The sequence below is a fragment of the Sinocyclocheilus anshuiensis genome, unplaced genomic scaffold (assembly GCF_001515605.1).
Source record: "Sinocyclocheilus anshuiensis isolate Anshui unplaced genomic scaffold, SAMN03320099.WGS_v1.1 scaffold163, whole genome shotgun sequence".
Classification (NCBI taxonomy): Eukaryota; Metazoa; Chordata; class Actinopteri; order Cypriniformes; family Cyprinidae; genus Sinocyclocheilus; species Sinocyclocheilus anshuiensis.
Window position 1 is genome coordinate 1,520,559 of NW_015548223.1, and position 18,590 is coordinate 1,539,148.

At 37.0% G+C, this 18,590-nt stretch overlaps 2 protein-coding genes across 3 annotated transcripts in view; one reads left to right on the top strand and one right to left on the bottom strand.

Moving 5' to 3' along the window:
• LOC107654292 (target of rapamycin complex 2 subunit MAPKAP1-like) overlaps window positions 1-3,319 on the top strand; it is a 46,606-nt gene extending 43,287 nt beyond the window's left edge. The window contains exons 11-12 of the mRNA XM_016441317.1: window positions 1,592-1,689; window positions 1,787-3,319. Coding sequence (XP_016296803.1) covers window positions 1,592-1,689; window positions 1,787-1,909 — 221 coding nt within the window. The 3' untranslated portion in view covers window positions 1,910-3,319. The remainder of the gene's footprint in view (window positions 1-1,591; window positions 1,690-1,786) is intronic.
• Window positions 3,320-10,629: 7,310 nt separating this feature from the next.
• LOC107654331 (uncharacterized protein C9orf172 homolog) overlaps window positions 10,630-18,590 on the bottom strand; it is a 60,836-nt gene continuing 52,875 nt past the window's right edge. For both annotated transcript variants that reach the window (XM_016441370.1, XM_016441369.1), the window contains exon 2: window positions 10,630-14,372. In XM_016441370.1, coding sequence (XP_016296856.1) covers window positions 11,053-14,319 — 3,267 coding nt within the window. In that variant the 5' untranslated portion in view covers window positions 14,320-14,372 and the 3' untranslated portion in view covers window positions 10,630-11,052. The remainder of the gene's footprint in view (window positions 14,373-18,590) is intronic.

Sequence of the window (18,590 nt, forward strand, 5' to 3'; positions counted from 1 at the left end):
CAAGTTCAACAGAACAGCATTTATTTAAAATAGAAATCTTTTGTAACATTATAAATGTCACTTTTAATCAATTTAATGAATCACTACTGAATAAAAATATTAATTTCTTATATATATATATATATATATATATATATATATACACTGTATATATATATTAATTATTGTTTATTTTATACTTGCAGTAAAGTAATAGGCACTGCCTCTCTTGCCTCCTCAGAGAAAACGTCTCTGGTTTATGTAGAAACTCTTTTGATGCCCCACATCACTGGCGACTGACAGATATAGTGTAGCACTGTAAACTCACAAAGGGAGTTATATTGTATTACACTTACAGGGAACTCCGTTACTGAAAAACAAAATCTATTTACGCAGCCTTTCTGTAAGGTTTGCATTGGTAAGTGATGCAGACATCTCTTCTTAGCGGATATGACAGGGACACGAGCGCAGCTCTCCAGACGTGTGCTGCTAACGGTGATTGATGAAGTGCAGACAGATTGCTGAAGTCTGCTCACAGGCGCTGCGGCGCACTACGCCTGGAAATGCTCCAGTCTCACAGTCGGGATATACCATTCACTGAGCGTTTATTTTTGGAGCAGGACTATTTATTTCTATGTGTCCTGTGTGTTCAAATTCAAAGATGCAAAAGCCAGTATTTGAGATTAATTATGTTTAAAACAGTCATATTTTATTATCAAAGTGTGTCACAAAAAATATGAAGCAGCACAACTGTTTTCAACATTGATAAGAAATGTTTCTTGAGCAGCGTATTAGAATGATTTCTGAAGGATCATGTGACACCGAAGACTGGAGTAATGATGCTGAAAATTCAGCTTTGATCACAGCAATCAATTACATTTTACAATATATTCAAATAGAAAAGTTATTTTAAATTTTAATAATATTTCACAATATTACTGTTTTTTTTTTCCTATTAGTGCTTTTTTTTAATCAAATAAATACAGCCTTGATGAGCAGAATATCAAAACATTAAAAAATCTTACTGACCCCAAACGTTTGACCAGTGTGTGTATATATATTTCTTTAAATATGATATTAATCACATTAATTTTGACAGCCCTGGCTTATTTTATTGTCAGTGGTGTTCTAGACTTTCTTGGTGCCAACATAAGATGTGATTCTTTCTTTCTTTCTTTCTTTCTTTCTTTCTTTCTTTCTTTATGAAATTATCAATTTATCATTATTTAACTAAATTATTTATCTTAATTATCAAGATAAAAATGTGTTCACGCATTTAAAATCCACATGGCATCTGCTATTCAGAGTAAATTTGCAAGAAGCTTTTTTTGATTAGACTATTTTTCTTGTTGGGCTGTAATGACCGAAAACTGATTCCAACATAATAGAACATTTCCAAAAATATTTTGTCAAAACTAAGATTAATAAAAATGATTGCAGTTGTAGACTTTTGTACAAAAAAAAATAAAAATAATAATACATAATAATAATCATAGATGTAATAATCATAGCTGTAATAATTATGTAACAAATACTGTTAGCTCACATGCACATGTATATTGGTGGTAATTTTTTTGCTGAATGTAAGAAGATCTTTATGGTTTCTTTGTAGGTCATGCAATTTTTAAGCTCACATATCTAAGCAACCACGATTACAAAGCCCTGTACTTTGACTGTGATGCTGCTACTGTCAATGAGATTGTGCTCAAGGTAGGGTTTCAATTTTTTTGTGTTGTTTTTCTGCATTTTTTGTGTATAAATTTGATCATATTCACAGGAAGTATGTCGTTTCCTCTTCCTCTCCCAGGTGAACTACATCCTGGAGTCCCGTGCCAGCACGTCAAGGGCGGAGTACTTCGCCCAGAAACAACGCAAACTGAACCGTCGCACGAGCTTCAGTTTCCAGAAGGACAAAAAGTCAGGCCAGTAGGGCTGGCGGCCAAACTGATCAGCAGACTCTGAACCAAATGGCCTGCGTAAACGGAGGCAAAGAGATAGACAGGAAAATATAAAGAATAGAAAGATAGCGAGAAGTTTCGACGAAAATATGGAGGAAATGTGAGACAGACGTCTCATCCGGATGGAGAAATCAGCCTCTCAAGGTCGGCCTTTCCTGGACTGACGGTCCTTAATCATATCAGAGCACTAATGCTCTCTGCTGTCACTCGAATGTACTAGCAAAACCAACCAACAATCTAATTAAACAATGGTATTAACATTTGAAGCCACAGCCATCGCCCAGACCAGACAAAACCATCGGCTGGACTCTGAATGCCAAGGACCGAGAACTTGCTGCTGTTTGCATCAAAGACTTACTTCCACTGCCTACAAACCAACTGTACATAAACGCGCACCAAACGAACGCAGTCGGAACCTTACAAGCCAGAAAGAGCAAGCGAACCGTAATAGCTGTTCCCGTATGTATCAAAGACGTTAAACCGAATTTTAACACGTAAAGGGATCGCAGATTTTTTTTTTTTTAATTTTTTACGAAAATGTAAATAGCAAACGCATTCAGGGTCTGATGACAAACCCTCTTTGGCCATAGTACTTCAGTGCCTGCTACAGATCAATACGACAAATGCGTTCTTCGAGATTTTAAGCGTCCGCTGGTTAAGTCGGGAAACTCTTTTTACCACCAGAGGAGGTTAACAGTTTAAGGAATGACTGATTTTTAATGATCAAATATGAAATTAATAACTACTTTTTACTGTGATGTGTGTTTTCCCCTCTGCATTGTATCTTTGGATTGCATATATATAGTTTATATATATATTATAACGAACCAATCGCCGTCTGTCTCTTTTCGGCGAATGTTTTGGTTTATTCTGACTGTCCTCTTGGGCTGCAATGGGAATGTATGACCGTCTCTGCCACATTTCTTTATAAATGTTAAAGATAACATTATTATACTAGGTTCATTTCGTCCGCGGGTCCGTCGTCTCGTTCTGCCGTCTCAACCTGAAACTCTCGCTCTATAACTCCACTTCAAACGCTGCTGTTTTTAAACTGGATTCAGGGTGTTCGTTCTACCCAAAACTGTTCTGACTCAGGTTTCCGACTGCCATGTTGTCTTGACTGATCTTTTTTTTTTTTTACGTCTGTCAAAGCCAGAGAGCGATGACTGATACTCAGTTCAGCCCTGACGGATGGACAAAGAGAGCGCGTGTTTTCCTGTGATGGGGAAAACGGCTGAATAGACATTTCAAATCAAACTTTATTTATAATATTCAGATGACCTGGGGGGGAGGGGTTATCATGTGGCCTATGGAATCAATATTTGCTACAGTACATGTATACTGTATATAAGTAGATTTTCTAATTAAAGACTGAACTGAAAAAATTAAGTTTTGTCCTGGTGTTGATTTGTTGGATTTTCATGCTTCCGCTGTTGCATAAGGTAGGCAGCGTAATTGTGTTTAATTTTAAGATTGCTTCTTATGGACAAATTCTAATGCAGCATTGCATGCATCTTTCACAGATAAGGCAATCCCAGAATGCATTTGCGACGTGACGCTCATTCAAGCCGGCAGATAAGTAATCAGTTATTTCATTCAATAAATGTAAATTATTGATTAAAAATAGCTGTTTCATTTAGAATTTAGTACTGTATCTCTATTGGAATCAGTCGAGTTTCATATGTGTTTTGCCCGAGAGGCACTTTTTGAGTGTATGTAGAGCACTCTAAATCAAATGCATGTTTTTTTTTTAGTTTTTTTTTTTATCACAGCTAGGTTAGTGCCTTAAAGGGTTGCTGCCTAGATAGACAGAAAGGCAGGTTACTAGGTTTTACATTAAATCCACTGTTAAAAGTATGGAAATAAAATAAAAATGTAAAGGTTTGTTTGTCAAGGGCACCTTATATTTGCCATATTTTGTCTTTTTTGAGTCCATATGGTTTGGTGTGTGTTGTTATCGTTAATGAATACTCTTAAAAATCATTTATATTTTACTTTAATATAAATTTAAAATGTTGCCTTGGCAACTAATTGAAGTCTAAAATTGGTAAAACTGAACTGAAAAAGAAATGATGATTAAAGTGACAAGCACATAAATTACTAAAACATAGTAAAATTGAAATGAACTAAAATTAAAACAGAAAATATAAAAAAATTAAGCTAATTCAAAATACTAATTAATGCTGTAATATAAGAAAAAAATATTTTAAAAACTAAAATATAAATAAAATAATGCTGTAATATAATAATAAATTATACTATAATAATGTGTATTTGGTAGAGTTTAGTGCTAAGTTGTTAGTTTCACTTCTGCAAGGAGCAAGTGATGTTTGAATGTGAAAACATCTGAACGATCTGTTATTTACTTGCATATTAAAGTCAAAACAAGAAACAACATTTGCAACAGTCTTAAGTCGCTGGGGTATATTTGTAGCAATAGCCAAAAATACATTGTATGGGTCAAAATTATAGATTTTTCTTTTATGCCAGAAATCATTAGGATATTAAGTAAAGATCATGTTCCATGAAGATATCTTGTAAATTTCCTACCGTAAATATATCAAAACTTAATTTTTGATTAGTAATATGCACTGCTAAGAACTTCATTTGGACAACTTTAAAGATGATTTTCTCAATATTTAGATTTTTTTGCTCCCTCAGATTCCAGATTTTCAAATAGTTGTATCTCGACCAAATATTGTCCTATCCTAACAAACCATAAAATGGAAATGGAAAGCTTATTTATTCAGCTTTGTATAAATGTATAAATCTTAATTTTGAAAAATTGACACTTAAGACTGGTTTTGTGGTTCAGGGTCACATTTTACAAATCAGCGAGTGAAGTATATTCTGCAAAAAATATACTTCTTTAAAAAAATATATACTATATTATTATATACTATACTATATCCAACACTTCTTTTTCAAATCTTTTATTTGCTGTTATTAACAATATTATTAACATATCATTAACATTAACCAGCATTAAATTACTGCATTAACTATTGTAAAATACCCTCTGTTAACTGTATTAGTGGCCTAAAACAATTACTAAATAGTTATTAGTAATTGCTATTAGCTGTCAAACAGTAAAAGCATGGCTCTAGCAATGCAGAGGTCATGGGTTTGATTCCCGGGAAAACTGATAAAATGCAATGCATTTTAATGTCGCTTTGGATAAAAGTGTCTGCCAAATGCATAACTGTATTAGTTACAGCCTACTTTTGATTAACGTAACGTATCTTTTGATGAAAGATTATGGAGACAAAAAATTGCTCATTATAAGACCACCAAAATGTATTCATGAAGTAAATGTGATCTGAAGATTTCATGCTGACTTTTTCAGCAGTCATGCTACAATCTTTTAAATCAAGTCACTACATGAAAAATGATGCATGTTGTCAAATGCAGTGAGGTGTCCATGTCCTTCATACAGTCGCTGAATGAGTTTGGTCTCTGTATAATGTAGAGAAATCGCATTAATACAAAGCCGAGAACGTTTGTTAGCCTCCGGCTAGTGTGGGTCTCTCCTCTGTCACATTTTGTTTGCTTTGCTCCACCAACCCTACAGGCCTCAAGAGAGCCAGACACCCAACTGAACAAGGAGTCATGCAGCACTCGCTGCTTCATCTCATACTTGTATAAAGTGAAAAAAAAAAAAAACTAATTGGTGTGGGATTTACTTGACTAGCAATTTCTGAGTGAAAATTGTTTCAAATTTCACAAATAATTACAAAGAAATGGCAAGTGACACGTTGAATGAAATTTTTTTTATTAAATTATTTTCTTGTAAAATATACTCAAATAATTCTTTATTTACAGCTATAAATATATATATATATACACACACACACATACTGTATATATAGATGTAAATAAAAGATTATTGGTGTAAAAAAATGAAATTACTACAAAAATGAAATAATAAAATATTATATACATATAATATATAATATTATATATATATTTTTTTTTTTTACATTAAAATTGTGGTACTATTTTAGTATGTGCATTGTTTATATTGTAAACTTTTTGTAGTAATTGAAATTATATTGGTATATCATATATTTATATATTAAAATTATAAGTACTTACTATATATTTATAGATTAAAATTAGGCTATATATTAGAAATATAAAATGCATGTTGATGCAAGATGTGAAAGGAGCCTGAGTCTTGATTACCTTTGTTACATGTTTAACTACATTTTAGTCAAAGTTTTTGTTCATGTTAATTTTATAAGGACTATATTATCTATGTGGCACTTTTGTATTTTGTTTGCAAATGTTAGTTGAGTTTGATATGAATGCTGCAATAGATTCAACATTTTCATTTTTCCGTTTTTTTTTTTTTTTTTTTCTGGATCTCTTGACTGCAATTCTAAGATCTACTTTTTGATTAATGGGTTTATCTTTCCCTCAGTGTTTCCATTTTGAACAGGGATCAGGAAATTCATCCGAATATGAAGAACTAGTAGTAGTAAAGTAGAACATGTTTGCCCCAAGATCAGCTGCATGAATGCTGTTTAAGTAACCACTGATTGTGTTTCACTTTGCAGTGTAGCGAAAAAGACCAACTAGCCAATGGACTTCATTTAAAAAGGATGCAAGCAGCAGCACTTCAACAACAGGTAACGTCTCGCCTCGGGTTAAACACTGGGGATCAGAGCCCAGCTGGCAGAGGACACATCCTTGCAGACGCCTCTGTCTTGAGGTTCTTCTGCAGCTGTGGCCCCTGAGAGATCTTTTTCTGCCCTCCTTGAGAAACGGAGATAGACACTGGTTAAAAATATCCTGAGACCTCGCCACAACCGAGACAGTAAACTTAATGCAGAGTGACAGTCATGGAGCCGGAGATGGATTTTCTCAGTTCTTGTTGCAGGAGAAAGAGGCTTGTTTTTGCTTTCTCCGCCGTCTGAGTGCTGTGAACATCTCCTCGGCTCTGTCACGATGCTTGTTTTGGCTCTGCAGCACTGCAGTGTCTCTGTGCATCCTCACTGGACTCTTTCCAGACGGTGTCAGTTTGGCTTTCGCGCACAGTACATTTTGTGTTCTGCCGAGTGTAATTGTTTTGATGGTAGTCCGCCTTTCAGTCCACTAGCTTTGAATGTTGATGCACTCAGTGTTAGTATCATTGTTTTCAGAGCTGCCTGGGAATTTTTTAAGGATGAAATGTGGTTTTGTATATCTATCTATCTATATATATATTGCATATTTGCATTGTGTTGGTACAGCACAGTGATTTTGTCTTTTATTAAAATTAAAAATCACAAGGCTCTTTGAATGTTTTAATAAAGGGTCAGGCCCATTCAGCAAAACAAGCAAGCAATATAGACCAAGAGCCACATTCATAACGCCGCGTGTTTGTTTGATTTATATCAGGCAGCCTGCAGCAGTAAAATGCATTTTCACGTATTCATTTTTCTCCATGGATATCCTCCGTTTGTGTGTTTTCCAGCAGCAGCAGCAGCAGCAGTTCTTCAGACGGAAGCTGACTGCCGTCTACAGGCGACAGCTGCAAACTGAGCAGGTGCATATATTATTCACTTCTGCAAACACGCACGCTTCTGAACGCACTGACCAGATACATCTTAGGTGTCGTGCACTATTCACTTAATTTAAGTGCATTAACTGCTAAAATCTAGAATGGTCAGATTTGCATGATAATGTCTTAAAGCACCTTGTTCAACAGTATTTTGGTCTACTCTCTGCTTAAATCAAATGTCTGTTAATCCAATCAAACAATGAGTTAAAATAAAGATAAAGCACTTTTCGTTCATCACTTTAGAAAGAAAAGGACAAGTCGAGCCCATTCCATTGTGAGATACAGTAGGCTATTCCACACTGACAAATGTCAAGTCATCTGGGTATTTTATGCATACATAAAAGTCATACATAGTACATACTTCAGCAATATTAAAATTAGTATGGTATTCCAAACATAGCCCTTATATTTAGAGATCTATAGCCTACAAGCCCTGATTAAATGTTTATGCAAACAACTAAAGATTTTAGCTCGCGCTTTGCTGCCCTCTGGAGGTTAAACACAATAACATGTGACGTCATCGTTCCAAGTGTTGAGTGAGTGAAGTGACATGTGGCCAAGTATGGTGACCCACACTTGGAATTAGTGCTCTGCATTTATCCCATCCTAAGTGCACACACAGCAGTGAACACACACACACCGTGAACACACACCCGGAGCAGTGGGCAGCCTTTTTTTGCTGCGGCGCCCGGGGAGCAGTTGGGGGTTGAGCAGCCTTGCTCAAGGGCACCTCAGTCGTGGTATTGAAGGTGGGAGAGAGCACTGTACATTCACTCCCCCCACCTACAATTCCTGCCGGACCTGAGACTCGAACCCGCAACCTTTGGGTTACGAGTCCGGCTCTCTAACCATTAGGCCACGACTTCCAACAACTGTTGAACTTGTTGTTTCCTACCAAAGACAAAAAGACAATGTAAAAATACTGACAGATACTTTATAATGGTACACACTGTATAAAGGCCCTAGATCGTGTCATTTTAATAACTCACGACTTTCAAAACTGTTTTTGTCTAGTGATTTTTTTTTTGTCATCAGCTGAGCAATCAGTATGTTGTTCAACAACTGTACCCTTACGAAAATTAACCATGATTTTATTGTAGTAACCATGGTTTTTTGGAGTATTGATTTATTACAGTTTTACTACAAGTACCATGGTTAAACTATGGTTAGTGTAGCAAAACCATGGTTAATTTGTGGTTACCATGGTTTAACTATAGTAACCATGTTTTTTTTTCATGGTAAAACCATGGTTAATTTTCGTAAGGGCTGTACAATCCATTGAACGCACTCCACTTCAGTCCCTCACAGCCTCGTTTTAATTCCTGTCAAAAATCAAATATGGCGCTGCCCTCACTAAGGTCTAGCTGTCACATGGTGAAAAGAACAGGAAAGGTCTTCTAACACACCACATGATGGAGCCACAACATTAATAGAATTACACAAGATGGCAACATTACGACTTGTTTTGTCTTAGTAATTATATGACAGCGGAAACAATCTTTCAAAGACACACTTTTTTTATTTAAGCTTTAGTTTTTTCTTTTTTTTTTGTCTGTGAGACCGTGTCATTGTCTCATTCATTTTCAGCATAACAGCAATGGTCAATACATTGATCTTGAAAAATATCACTCCTACTATATATTTTCATAGATTTTACTATATACTTTATCCCTCATATACAGCATATTTTCAAATATTCAGGCAGGTTAATTATATCCATGTAATGTGATAGAAAAAATAGAATCACATGCAATCATTTCTTTCTGTTTACCACTGTATATGTACACTCTGCCAGGCCAAAACACCTGAACATGTGCTCTGAGTTCAGACAGAAGGATGTGCAGTGACATAAATTCATCAAGTAAAGCAGTGAACAGATTTGTCTAAACAAAGTATAACTGGGATTCAAGGAAAAACCGGCTTTGGACATGAAATAGGAGCCAGTTCATGACAAAATTTTACAGGTGTTGGATCACTGATTCTTGAGTACTGTGACAAAACAGGTTACCCAACTGAAGAAGAAAAAAAAAATCGACTAATTATTTGTGAAATTTACTACAAATTTCTGAGTGAAAGCCGTTTATGCACCATTTTTTCCCCCCACTGTAACAGTGTTTTTCTTCATGTCAACACCGGCAGATAAAAACATGCACTGTTAGGTCAAATACTTACGGATAACAAATCCAGCATTACACTTCAAGAATTAACTGATAATACAGGATGGTTTTAAACAATGGAACAATAGAAATTTGACATCTGAGTGTTGACATAACCATTTTGTTTTTACACATAGTAAATAATTTTTCTAGTGTTGCTTGCTATTAACAGACCTACTAATGGTGGCAGATAAAAATGTGGACAATTTTGTGCCGTAACTCAAGAATCAGTGCTGTGTTTTGCTACCACATGTTGCTTTTGTATTGTAGCATGTCAAAACAATGCAAAACACGTAAAACAAGTAAAATCAAAACCACACACACACAATATTTTTCCAAGCTTAATAACCAATATAGCATACAGCAACTCTGATTCCATTTTTCTAGAGACGAAACTACAGCTGCATCTGATATCATATCCCTCATAATCTTAACAACTACTAAAATATTTCCAAGTCTAATAGGTGATCACAAGGAAACTCTATCAATGACACGCATATAAGAGATATCTCAGTTCACAGTGTTTCTGATGGAACAGTACCAGCCAACACCAAATGTGCAGCACATCACTGATACCAATATTTTCCAGATTTTGTCTTTGAGTTCATTATTGCTCAAGTGATTCTACTAAACATACATAAAAGCACCAATTACTTCATTAAATCGAAACCTAAATTACGTAAACCATTTACAAAAATGAGTTTACCAAGTTGGAGCACAAAATTCTAGGTGTTGCTTAATTCTAAGCAGCTCTCTTTTTAATTAAAGCCGTTCCTCAAAGTACATTTAATACGGCCCTTTGTACTGTGTTTCTACTCTGCATTAAGTTCTTATTTTTTAACTGTATGTTTATAATACAATATAATATAATATAATATAACATAATGCCTGTATTTAACATATCAATAAAATACATATTATTTTTTAGTGATAAAAACAAATACAGTTTTATATTTCTTTAGCCAAAACTTTTTCAACATTTTTGCGGGACAATGTTGGTAATTTTCTTTTTGCATAGGAAAAAATATTCAGCTCTGATGTAAATAAGTACATAATTCTGTAGTTTGCCAAAATAAATAAGGATTGTTTTTTTTCTCTCTCTCTCTCTCTTCATGAACAATAAAAGAATAGCAAAAGGGAATTGCTACAAAGAAAAGAATGGTGGTAATTGCCAGTGAAGCATAAACAAATCCTGGGACTAGATATCAAGTTGATGAATAAACAGTGCGAATTACTCATATTCAACATCTGATGGGCAATATTCCAACATTGAATAATACTGACCTTGCAGACATGAATACATTTTTTCATTACCAAAATACATATCTATAAACATGTATAACAAATAAGCGTGATATATTTAGATATGTACTATAGTGAGATCTATGCTTTAATATATAAAAGGTGCACTTGTTTAAATAATGTCATCTAGGAGATGTGGGTTGGCTACCCAGTCCAAAGTTCGTGGCTCAGAGGCTGCCATTATCATGCACATGAACTGCTTGCCGGTCCTTTTATCAATAGGGTAAATAGTAGTGGGTGTGAACCTCCTGTTATTCTCAACAAACTCACAGAGCTTTTGGTAGACATTGGGATACTCATGGCGAAGAAACACCCCACGTATCCTCAACTCCCGCTGAATGTTGATGAAGCAGATCTCCCGGGCTTTCCTTCCCTCCTCACCTTCCTTGTCAATGTCAGCCATACCTGGCGGTGGGGTCAGGATCAACGTCTCCATGTCGCTTTCCTTCCGATGGACCTTCTTTTCCGGGCTGTAGGAGGCAAGAGCAATCTTGGCAAACTTCCTGACGGTTGGGGCTTGGACCCTTGGCGATGGTCCGTCAGGCACTTGATCACCAACAGCGATGGATACATTCAAGAGAAAACATTCATTAGGGTCATATTCCTTTCCCGCCTCTTGGAGCTCCTTGCAATATTCCCCAAGGTTATCCTTGAAGCTCTCCAGCTCACGGAGAGATAAGTATGTTGGCGACATGAGTAGACTTTCTAGTCCAAGATGAAGGAAATTTGTGGACGAACCTGGATTTGGAAATCCCAAAAACAAGACACCCCTGCCCCGAGACAGGTATCCCACTTTGGCAATACGGGAGAAAGCTTTATGGACCTCTGCGGTTTCTCGACAGTGCTTAATAACGTGACGACACACACTACCGATTCGCCCATAGAGGCAGCTCTCCTTGTGGACGTCCCAGTCTTCGCGGCGACAGTTGCGAGAGCAGTAGTAGGTATAGCAGCTGTGGCAGGACTTAAAGTAGAGGCAGGCGTTAAACAAGGTCTCAGTCCGACGGCATTTATTGTTTGAACACATCATTGTGTCGTCCTCATCGGGACTCTGGTCAGGGGAGCACTCTTCTGTACTTCTCAGGCCGTCACAACTCCCATCAGTGTCTCTTAGTGTGTCAGGATCTATTTTTATTGAAGTGGGTTGTTTGTCAAGTGGCATGCCACTTTCAGATCCTGCCATCGAATCCTTTCTCCTTGATCCTTGATCAAGCATGTCTTCACTGGTCCTCCTAGTTGGAGGTTTGTAATCGATGACAAGGTCAGCTAGAAGCTCATCAAGCTGCTCTAAACTTTGCTGTAGGGATGTGCTTCTGTGCGTTTTCTCTTTGGTAGATTCTCCAAAGCGGGACTTTGCTTCACGTTGAGGGGCTTCTTGATTTGGGGCACTTTTGGAATCCAACACATCCCAACTTGCAGAGCGTGCTTCTGGTTTACCAAGATTGCTTGGTCTGATATCATTGTCTGTGATGGTAATCTCAGGTGTGACAAACCACAGTTTACTCGAAGAGCTCCGGGCCTCAGTTGAACTTTTGTCAATCAAAGAGTTTTCAGATAAGGACAGTGCAGCATAACGCCTTGGTGAGCTGGAAAGGTTGACAACCACAGGTTTTGGTCTTTCACTTGAAGTTTGTAGTACCCCCTGACAAAGAAGATTCTCATCACTTTTCCCTCGGGGTACTGGCTGTTCTCGCTCTACATGGGTATCAAGGATGTTATCCCAAGATCTTGAGTACGGTCTTGGGTCTGTTACTGTTCTTGCTGGCTCCATGCATGGGTTGGCATACCAAGTTGTGAGCTTTGGCTCTTGTCTAACTCTTGTGGGAGTAACCTGTGAGACATACGAGGAAGGGTAATGGCTTGAGTAGCCAGACACCTCTGAGCCGTACCAGTCCTCTGATTGAGGCTGCACCACACGGGCATGTCGTCTTCCCTCGGTGTAATATGCCCTTGCAGGAATATGATGCTCCATTGGTGGCGTGTAGGGGTTGGCCATGTAGAAGATCCGAGGGGGGGCCGTTTGAATCTGATATGTCCTTGGGTCATCGCCATAGAAAGTCCTTGCTGGAGGTGTCTGTATTATATATGCCCCTGGTTCACTGGCAGCATAGGTTTTAGGGTACACAGGCTGTCCAGGGTAATGGTAGGTGTCGATTTCTGTGAAATATGGCCGGGAAGGTACAGTATGAACAATGTGAGTCCTTGGATCTTGTACATATTGAACTTTAGGTGAATAGGGTTGGCTAGGAATGCTGTATCGGTCATCTTGATAATAAGTCCTTGATGGAGCTGAAGATCCATACTTCCCCAAATCCTCTGCATAGAAGAATTTAGTTGGCACATTGGGGCTTGAATGAGCCCTTCGTTCCCGTCCATATTGTTCCCTTGGCTCCCGTGGCGAGACCACCTTTTGTAAAGGGATCTCCATAGGCTGTATGTAGCTATTTGACATACTTTGGGAATACTGGTACACCTGCCTGTACTCTCCAGTGAAGGACTCGGTGGGAGTCGGTGTCCTCGAAGTGGAGAAATGGCGAGGCACTGTCAGACTCCGACTGCCACTGCTGGGATACTTCTGCCAAGGTATGTCCACATGGGGTGTAGCTGCCTTTCGGCCTCCTTGCTGCACGGCCAACTCATCTGGTTTGATGTCCACCCGGCACCGAACATGAGGACTAGTAGCAGGTTTCTCTGGCCTTCCTTCAGCAAAGCCTTCAGATACATATACAGGGGAATACCTGCTTGTATCACTCCTCTGCGGCTGCAGTTTGATGGGATGTACTTCGTTCATGTGTGCTCGCGTGGTGGCATAGGAAGACTCTTTTCTTGGGGAAACTTCCGGCCTTGGCTGAGCATTTCGATGCACCCTTTGAGCTTCCCGGCCCCTCCTTGCCACTGGAGGGGAAGCATCAAAAGATACAGGAGTTAGGCTGGTCTGAACCCGTGAGGCACTTCTAGATCTAGTCCTCCTCTTTTGTTCTGTCACAGCAATTTCACCAGACATCTCAGCAGTCATTGGCTGGGAGGTGAGACGGTAGCTAAATATGTCTGGGGAAGAAAACCGTTGGAGTCCATGCCCTTGTTGGGGACCTAAGGCGTTCCAGGCAACCTCTGGATTGGCCGCATTCCTTTTAGCCCTTTGGTATGGGTACTCCATTGCTATTGTATGATATTGGGGTTTGTCCATAGACTCAGTGTCAAAGCTACGGCAGTGCCTCTTTTTGCTTTTGCTTTTTCGAGTGTTCTCCAGTTTGCTGATGGATGGGGAATCACATTGTTTTGAGGGATGACAGGCTTTGGAGTGGTTCGAGAGGGAGTTCACTTTAACATCTTGATACACTGTTGATGCTAGTATATCAGGTGGATCTGTGCGTGTCATCTTAATGAGACTCTTCTAATTTTCCCCATTAAATTCGTTTAGGTTAAGGTTCCCTGCAAGAGAGGAAGAAAACAAAACAAGATTAGTATTGTACAAGTTGCATTCAAACCACCTTATGGATATGAGCTGTAATACTGTGTGTGAATGCAAACAGTGTTTTTAGGAACTGGCTGATAACCATAAAAACACAACATTACTTAAATAGCCTGAATTTAATATTGTAAACAATAACTGCACAACATTCAGTATTCTATAGCCCCACATTGTTTATCATTATTTGATAAGCATTGCATGTATAAAGTTACCTTGGGGAGCAACTCATCAAGCCAAGATTCAGCGCAAATGTACATAGCGAATAGACCCAATTCTGATTCTGTAATGCTTCAACTGCATTGTGTTGTTCAGCAAAATATGTCGGCAGGATGTATGCAAGTAATTTGGAGGTGGCTGCCAGAGGATGATGTTTCCCCTGGCAACAACATCATCTTATAACCATCATAGTACATACAGTGTGAGGGCTCAACAGAATTGCACTGAATCCCTAATACAAAAATCTTTCTTTTCACCTTTGAATTGTCTTGGAATGGTAAATCGCTTAAGAATGCTTACGTGATTATAAACTCTTTTTATTATCTCTTATGCTTGACTTCAAATTAAACTTTCATCAATCCAAATCTGCAGGTTAAAGGCAGGACAAAAATAGTGTCTTGAGTCTAAATTAGGCTCTTTGAAGGCTTTTTGAATCTTGTCATTCTCATAAACTTTATGCAAAACAGGTGCAATCATTTGTCATGAAGAACCGTATTGTACAAAGAGGACTCTGCTGAAATAATGCATGTAGTCATTAAATATACAAAGTAATGCATGCAACAGAATATATACACAACTAGATTTTTTTTCAATTCACATTTAGTTCCACCTCGTCAATGTCTGTTTTCTTGCAAAAGGGAGATTAAATGGTTTTCAAGACCTCCTACACATTCCCCACAGCTAAGTTTATCAGATTGTGGAAATCACATCTTGTTTCTACGACAGATATTATGTAAAGAAGGAACTGTCACTTCTACAAACATTACTATGCCCAGACGCTGTTTACTCACAGAGTGTTAGTCTGGCAGCTTTTCACATTGCCTCACGCAATCGAGTAGCTCGTGTGCATATGGAACACCCACCGTCTACCAACATACGCATAGTCACCAGACTTGTGCGTGCAAGATTTTTTCTTGTCCCTAACTAATTTGGAAATGCATCATTAGTTTTAAAAAATGATCAATTTGTTCAAGAAAAAAAAGTCCAGGAGAACTGCAGGAACAATGGCATAAGGTTGTCTGAGATGATGACAAGGAAAGCGCTTTTAAAAATCCAGTTTAAAAGCCAATAAATGCAATCTTTGTATTCAAGTTTCATATGCCCAATAAAAAAAGAATACAATATTTTCCTTATACCTTCAATACACACACCATTACCATTATTAATAATAATTAGAGGTCGACCGATAGTGGATTTTGCCGATACCGATAGCTAGGTTGGACCACGCTGGCCGATACCGATTAATTAACCGATAGTTTTAAAATTGATACTGAACAAAAACTAAAATAGTGCTTTATTAACAAAAACAGTACTGAACCATACTAGTAGTAGTAGTAAAAATAATAACAATAATAATAGTAAATGTTGAAATTAACACACTCTAACAAGGAACAATACTTGCACAGCTTTCATTAATCTTAATGCTACAAATGGACTCTTATTTTAAAGTGTTACCATTTCCCGATTAATCGGCAAAACCAATACATCGGTCGACCTCTAATAATAATAATATTTTACATTTAAAATATCATGAATTTTTATCAGAAATGTTGTACGCTAACCTGACATACCCAACATTTCAGACGTTTCCACTCTCAGGGTGATTAAACCACCAATACATTTTTTAAATTGAAGCCCCACAAAAATTTAAAAATGAAATGTAATTCTTTAATTGAAAAAATTTTCATCATAGACTAGGTATATGAATTATATTTAAATCTATTTTTTAATAATTCCATAAATTTGGGGAAAAAAAGGCACTGACCCCAAAAATAATGAACAACAAAGACAAACTGTTTGCAGAGCATAAAAGCTTTCATAATTATCAGTGATGACCTTGATCCCTTAAGAGAACTGATAGCATAAGCTTCACACATTTCACATAATTAAACAAGAAGGCACCGCAGAATTTCCTCACTTCCTCACAAATGCGAGTCACATATATTGTTTTTTTGTTTTTTTAATAAAGCTTATGCACATTATGTATTATTTTAAATTCAATATAAGGAAAGAAGCCACTAAGCCGTGACAGCAGCAAATGGGTAATGTCAAATGAAATCACACAACACGATGAATCTAATCTGCATAAAATGTTTCATTACTATTATTATTTATTTTTTTTAAATGAATTAATCAATTAATTTATTATTCATGGATCTGATTAATTTAAAATTGCATGCAGTTTTGTTTCAATTACTTATTCAGTAAAATGTGAGAATATTAAATTGATCTGGAAGGCATTACAGTGAATATATACTGGCCTAATATGAAACACCCCTAACCATGGCTGATCTTCAAAAGTACACTGCAAAAATAATTGATTAGTATTTCTGTCTTGTATTCACCAGTACAAATATGTAAACATTCTTAAATCAAGATACATTTACTTGAGAAGCAAAACTACATGATATTGAAGGAATAGCTCACCCAAACATGAAAATGTGCTGTTCATTTGCTCACCCTCAGGCCATCCAAGATGCAGGTGACTTTTCTTCCTGAGTAGAACAGTAAAGACGTTTTTTAGCTGAAACTGCTATCCTTGGTGATTCAAAAAACAGCTACTGGCACTTGAGAGTAAAAAAAAAAAGCAGATACAGGCAAGACAAAAGAGCTCAATATATCATCAGGAGCCACTGGAATTAATTTTGTCTCGCATGTATATGCTTTTTTTACTCTCAAAGTGACGGCAGCCATTGACTTGCATTTTATGAATCACCTAAAAATCATCTTTACTGTTCTACTGAAGAAAAAATGTCACCTATAACATGGCCTGAGGGTGAGCAAATTAACAGCAAATTTTTGGGTGAACTATCCCTTTAAGTCTTATCTTCTGAAAAATGTATTAAAATGAATGAGTTCACACTTAAAACATGAATAAAAATCATCTGCCAATAAGTTAAGAGCAATAATCTCTTATTCCCTTTGTGTTAAAAGTTTATTTTTCTGACCCCACTAGCAGATTTTTTTTTTTTTTTGAGTGATGCATAGTGCACTTAAAATTTGAACTAGTTTTACTATAAGGGTTAACAGGAGCATTTGTTCAGCAGCTCATTGAAAAATCGCCAACTCCAGCAATAAGGGCACTCAAAGGAGTCAAGACTTGGTAAAGCTCATCCGTGGCCTTTGACCTTGTCATCTGTAAAGTGTGTGAACGTGCCTGTATCGTGCCGTCTCACTGCTGCTGATGCCAGCTGACCCTTTTAACCCAGCACAGAGCTACAGATGGATGTGAATTATTGAACATATGAGCCTCTTTACCACCACACGTTTCCTCTATAGTTGCTTTTCTCTTTAGTGTAGACACAATGTACTATGTTGAAAAGACCTGTCCATTAAGTATCCATGAAATGCATGGAAATGTGAGGTTTATCCAGCTATAAAATGGAGTGACAACCAGAACAAATATTTTGACAAAGCAAACGCCACTCCCTAAAATGCAACCCAAAATGTTCACTTCCATTACTAAAGACAACTTCATGTATGAAACGTATGCAATGCACTCACATACACAACAACAGCCTATATAAACCAGCCTATATATACATAGAGAGATATATATGAGCTCATATGGACTAGTGTTGAGTAATGTTATCAGCATGATTTTTCCAGAAAATCTGATCTTTTGTATGAAGCAGTTCACATGCAGTGACACAAAATTACTTGAATTTGATAACCTAGAAATCTGAAGAATCTTAAATACAGTATATGGGTCATTCTACAGAAACGTCCACTTTTGGTATGGCAAGATGTCTTAAAATGTATTTTTTTAACATTTAAACTTAGACCACATTATTATATTATCTTTTGACTTTATGAATACACATAAATGACAGCTTAATGATTTTTTATATTTATTTAAAGACCACATGTACCATTTTTTTTTTTGTCACTGGTGTTACCTTACTTCTCTGGCAATTTTAAAGGTTTTTATGAAATATTATTTCTAGATTTTTTTAGTACAT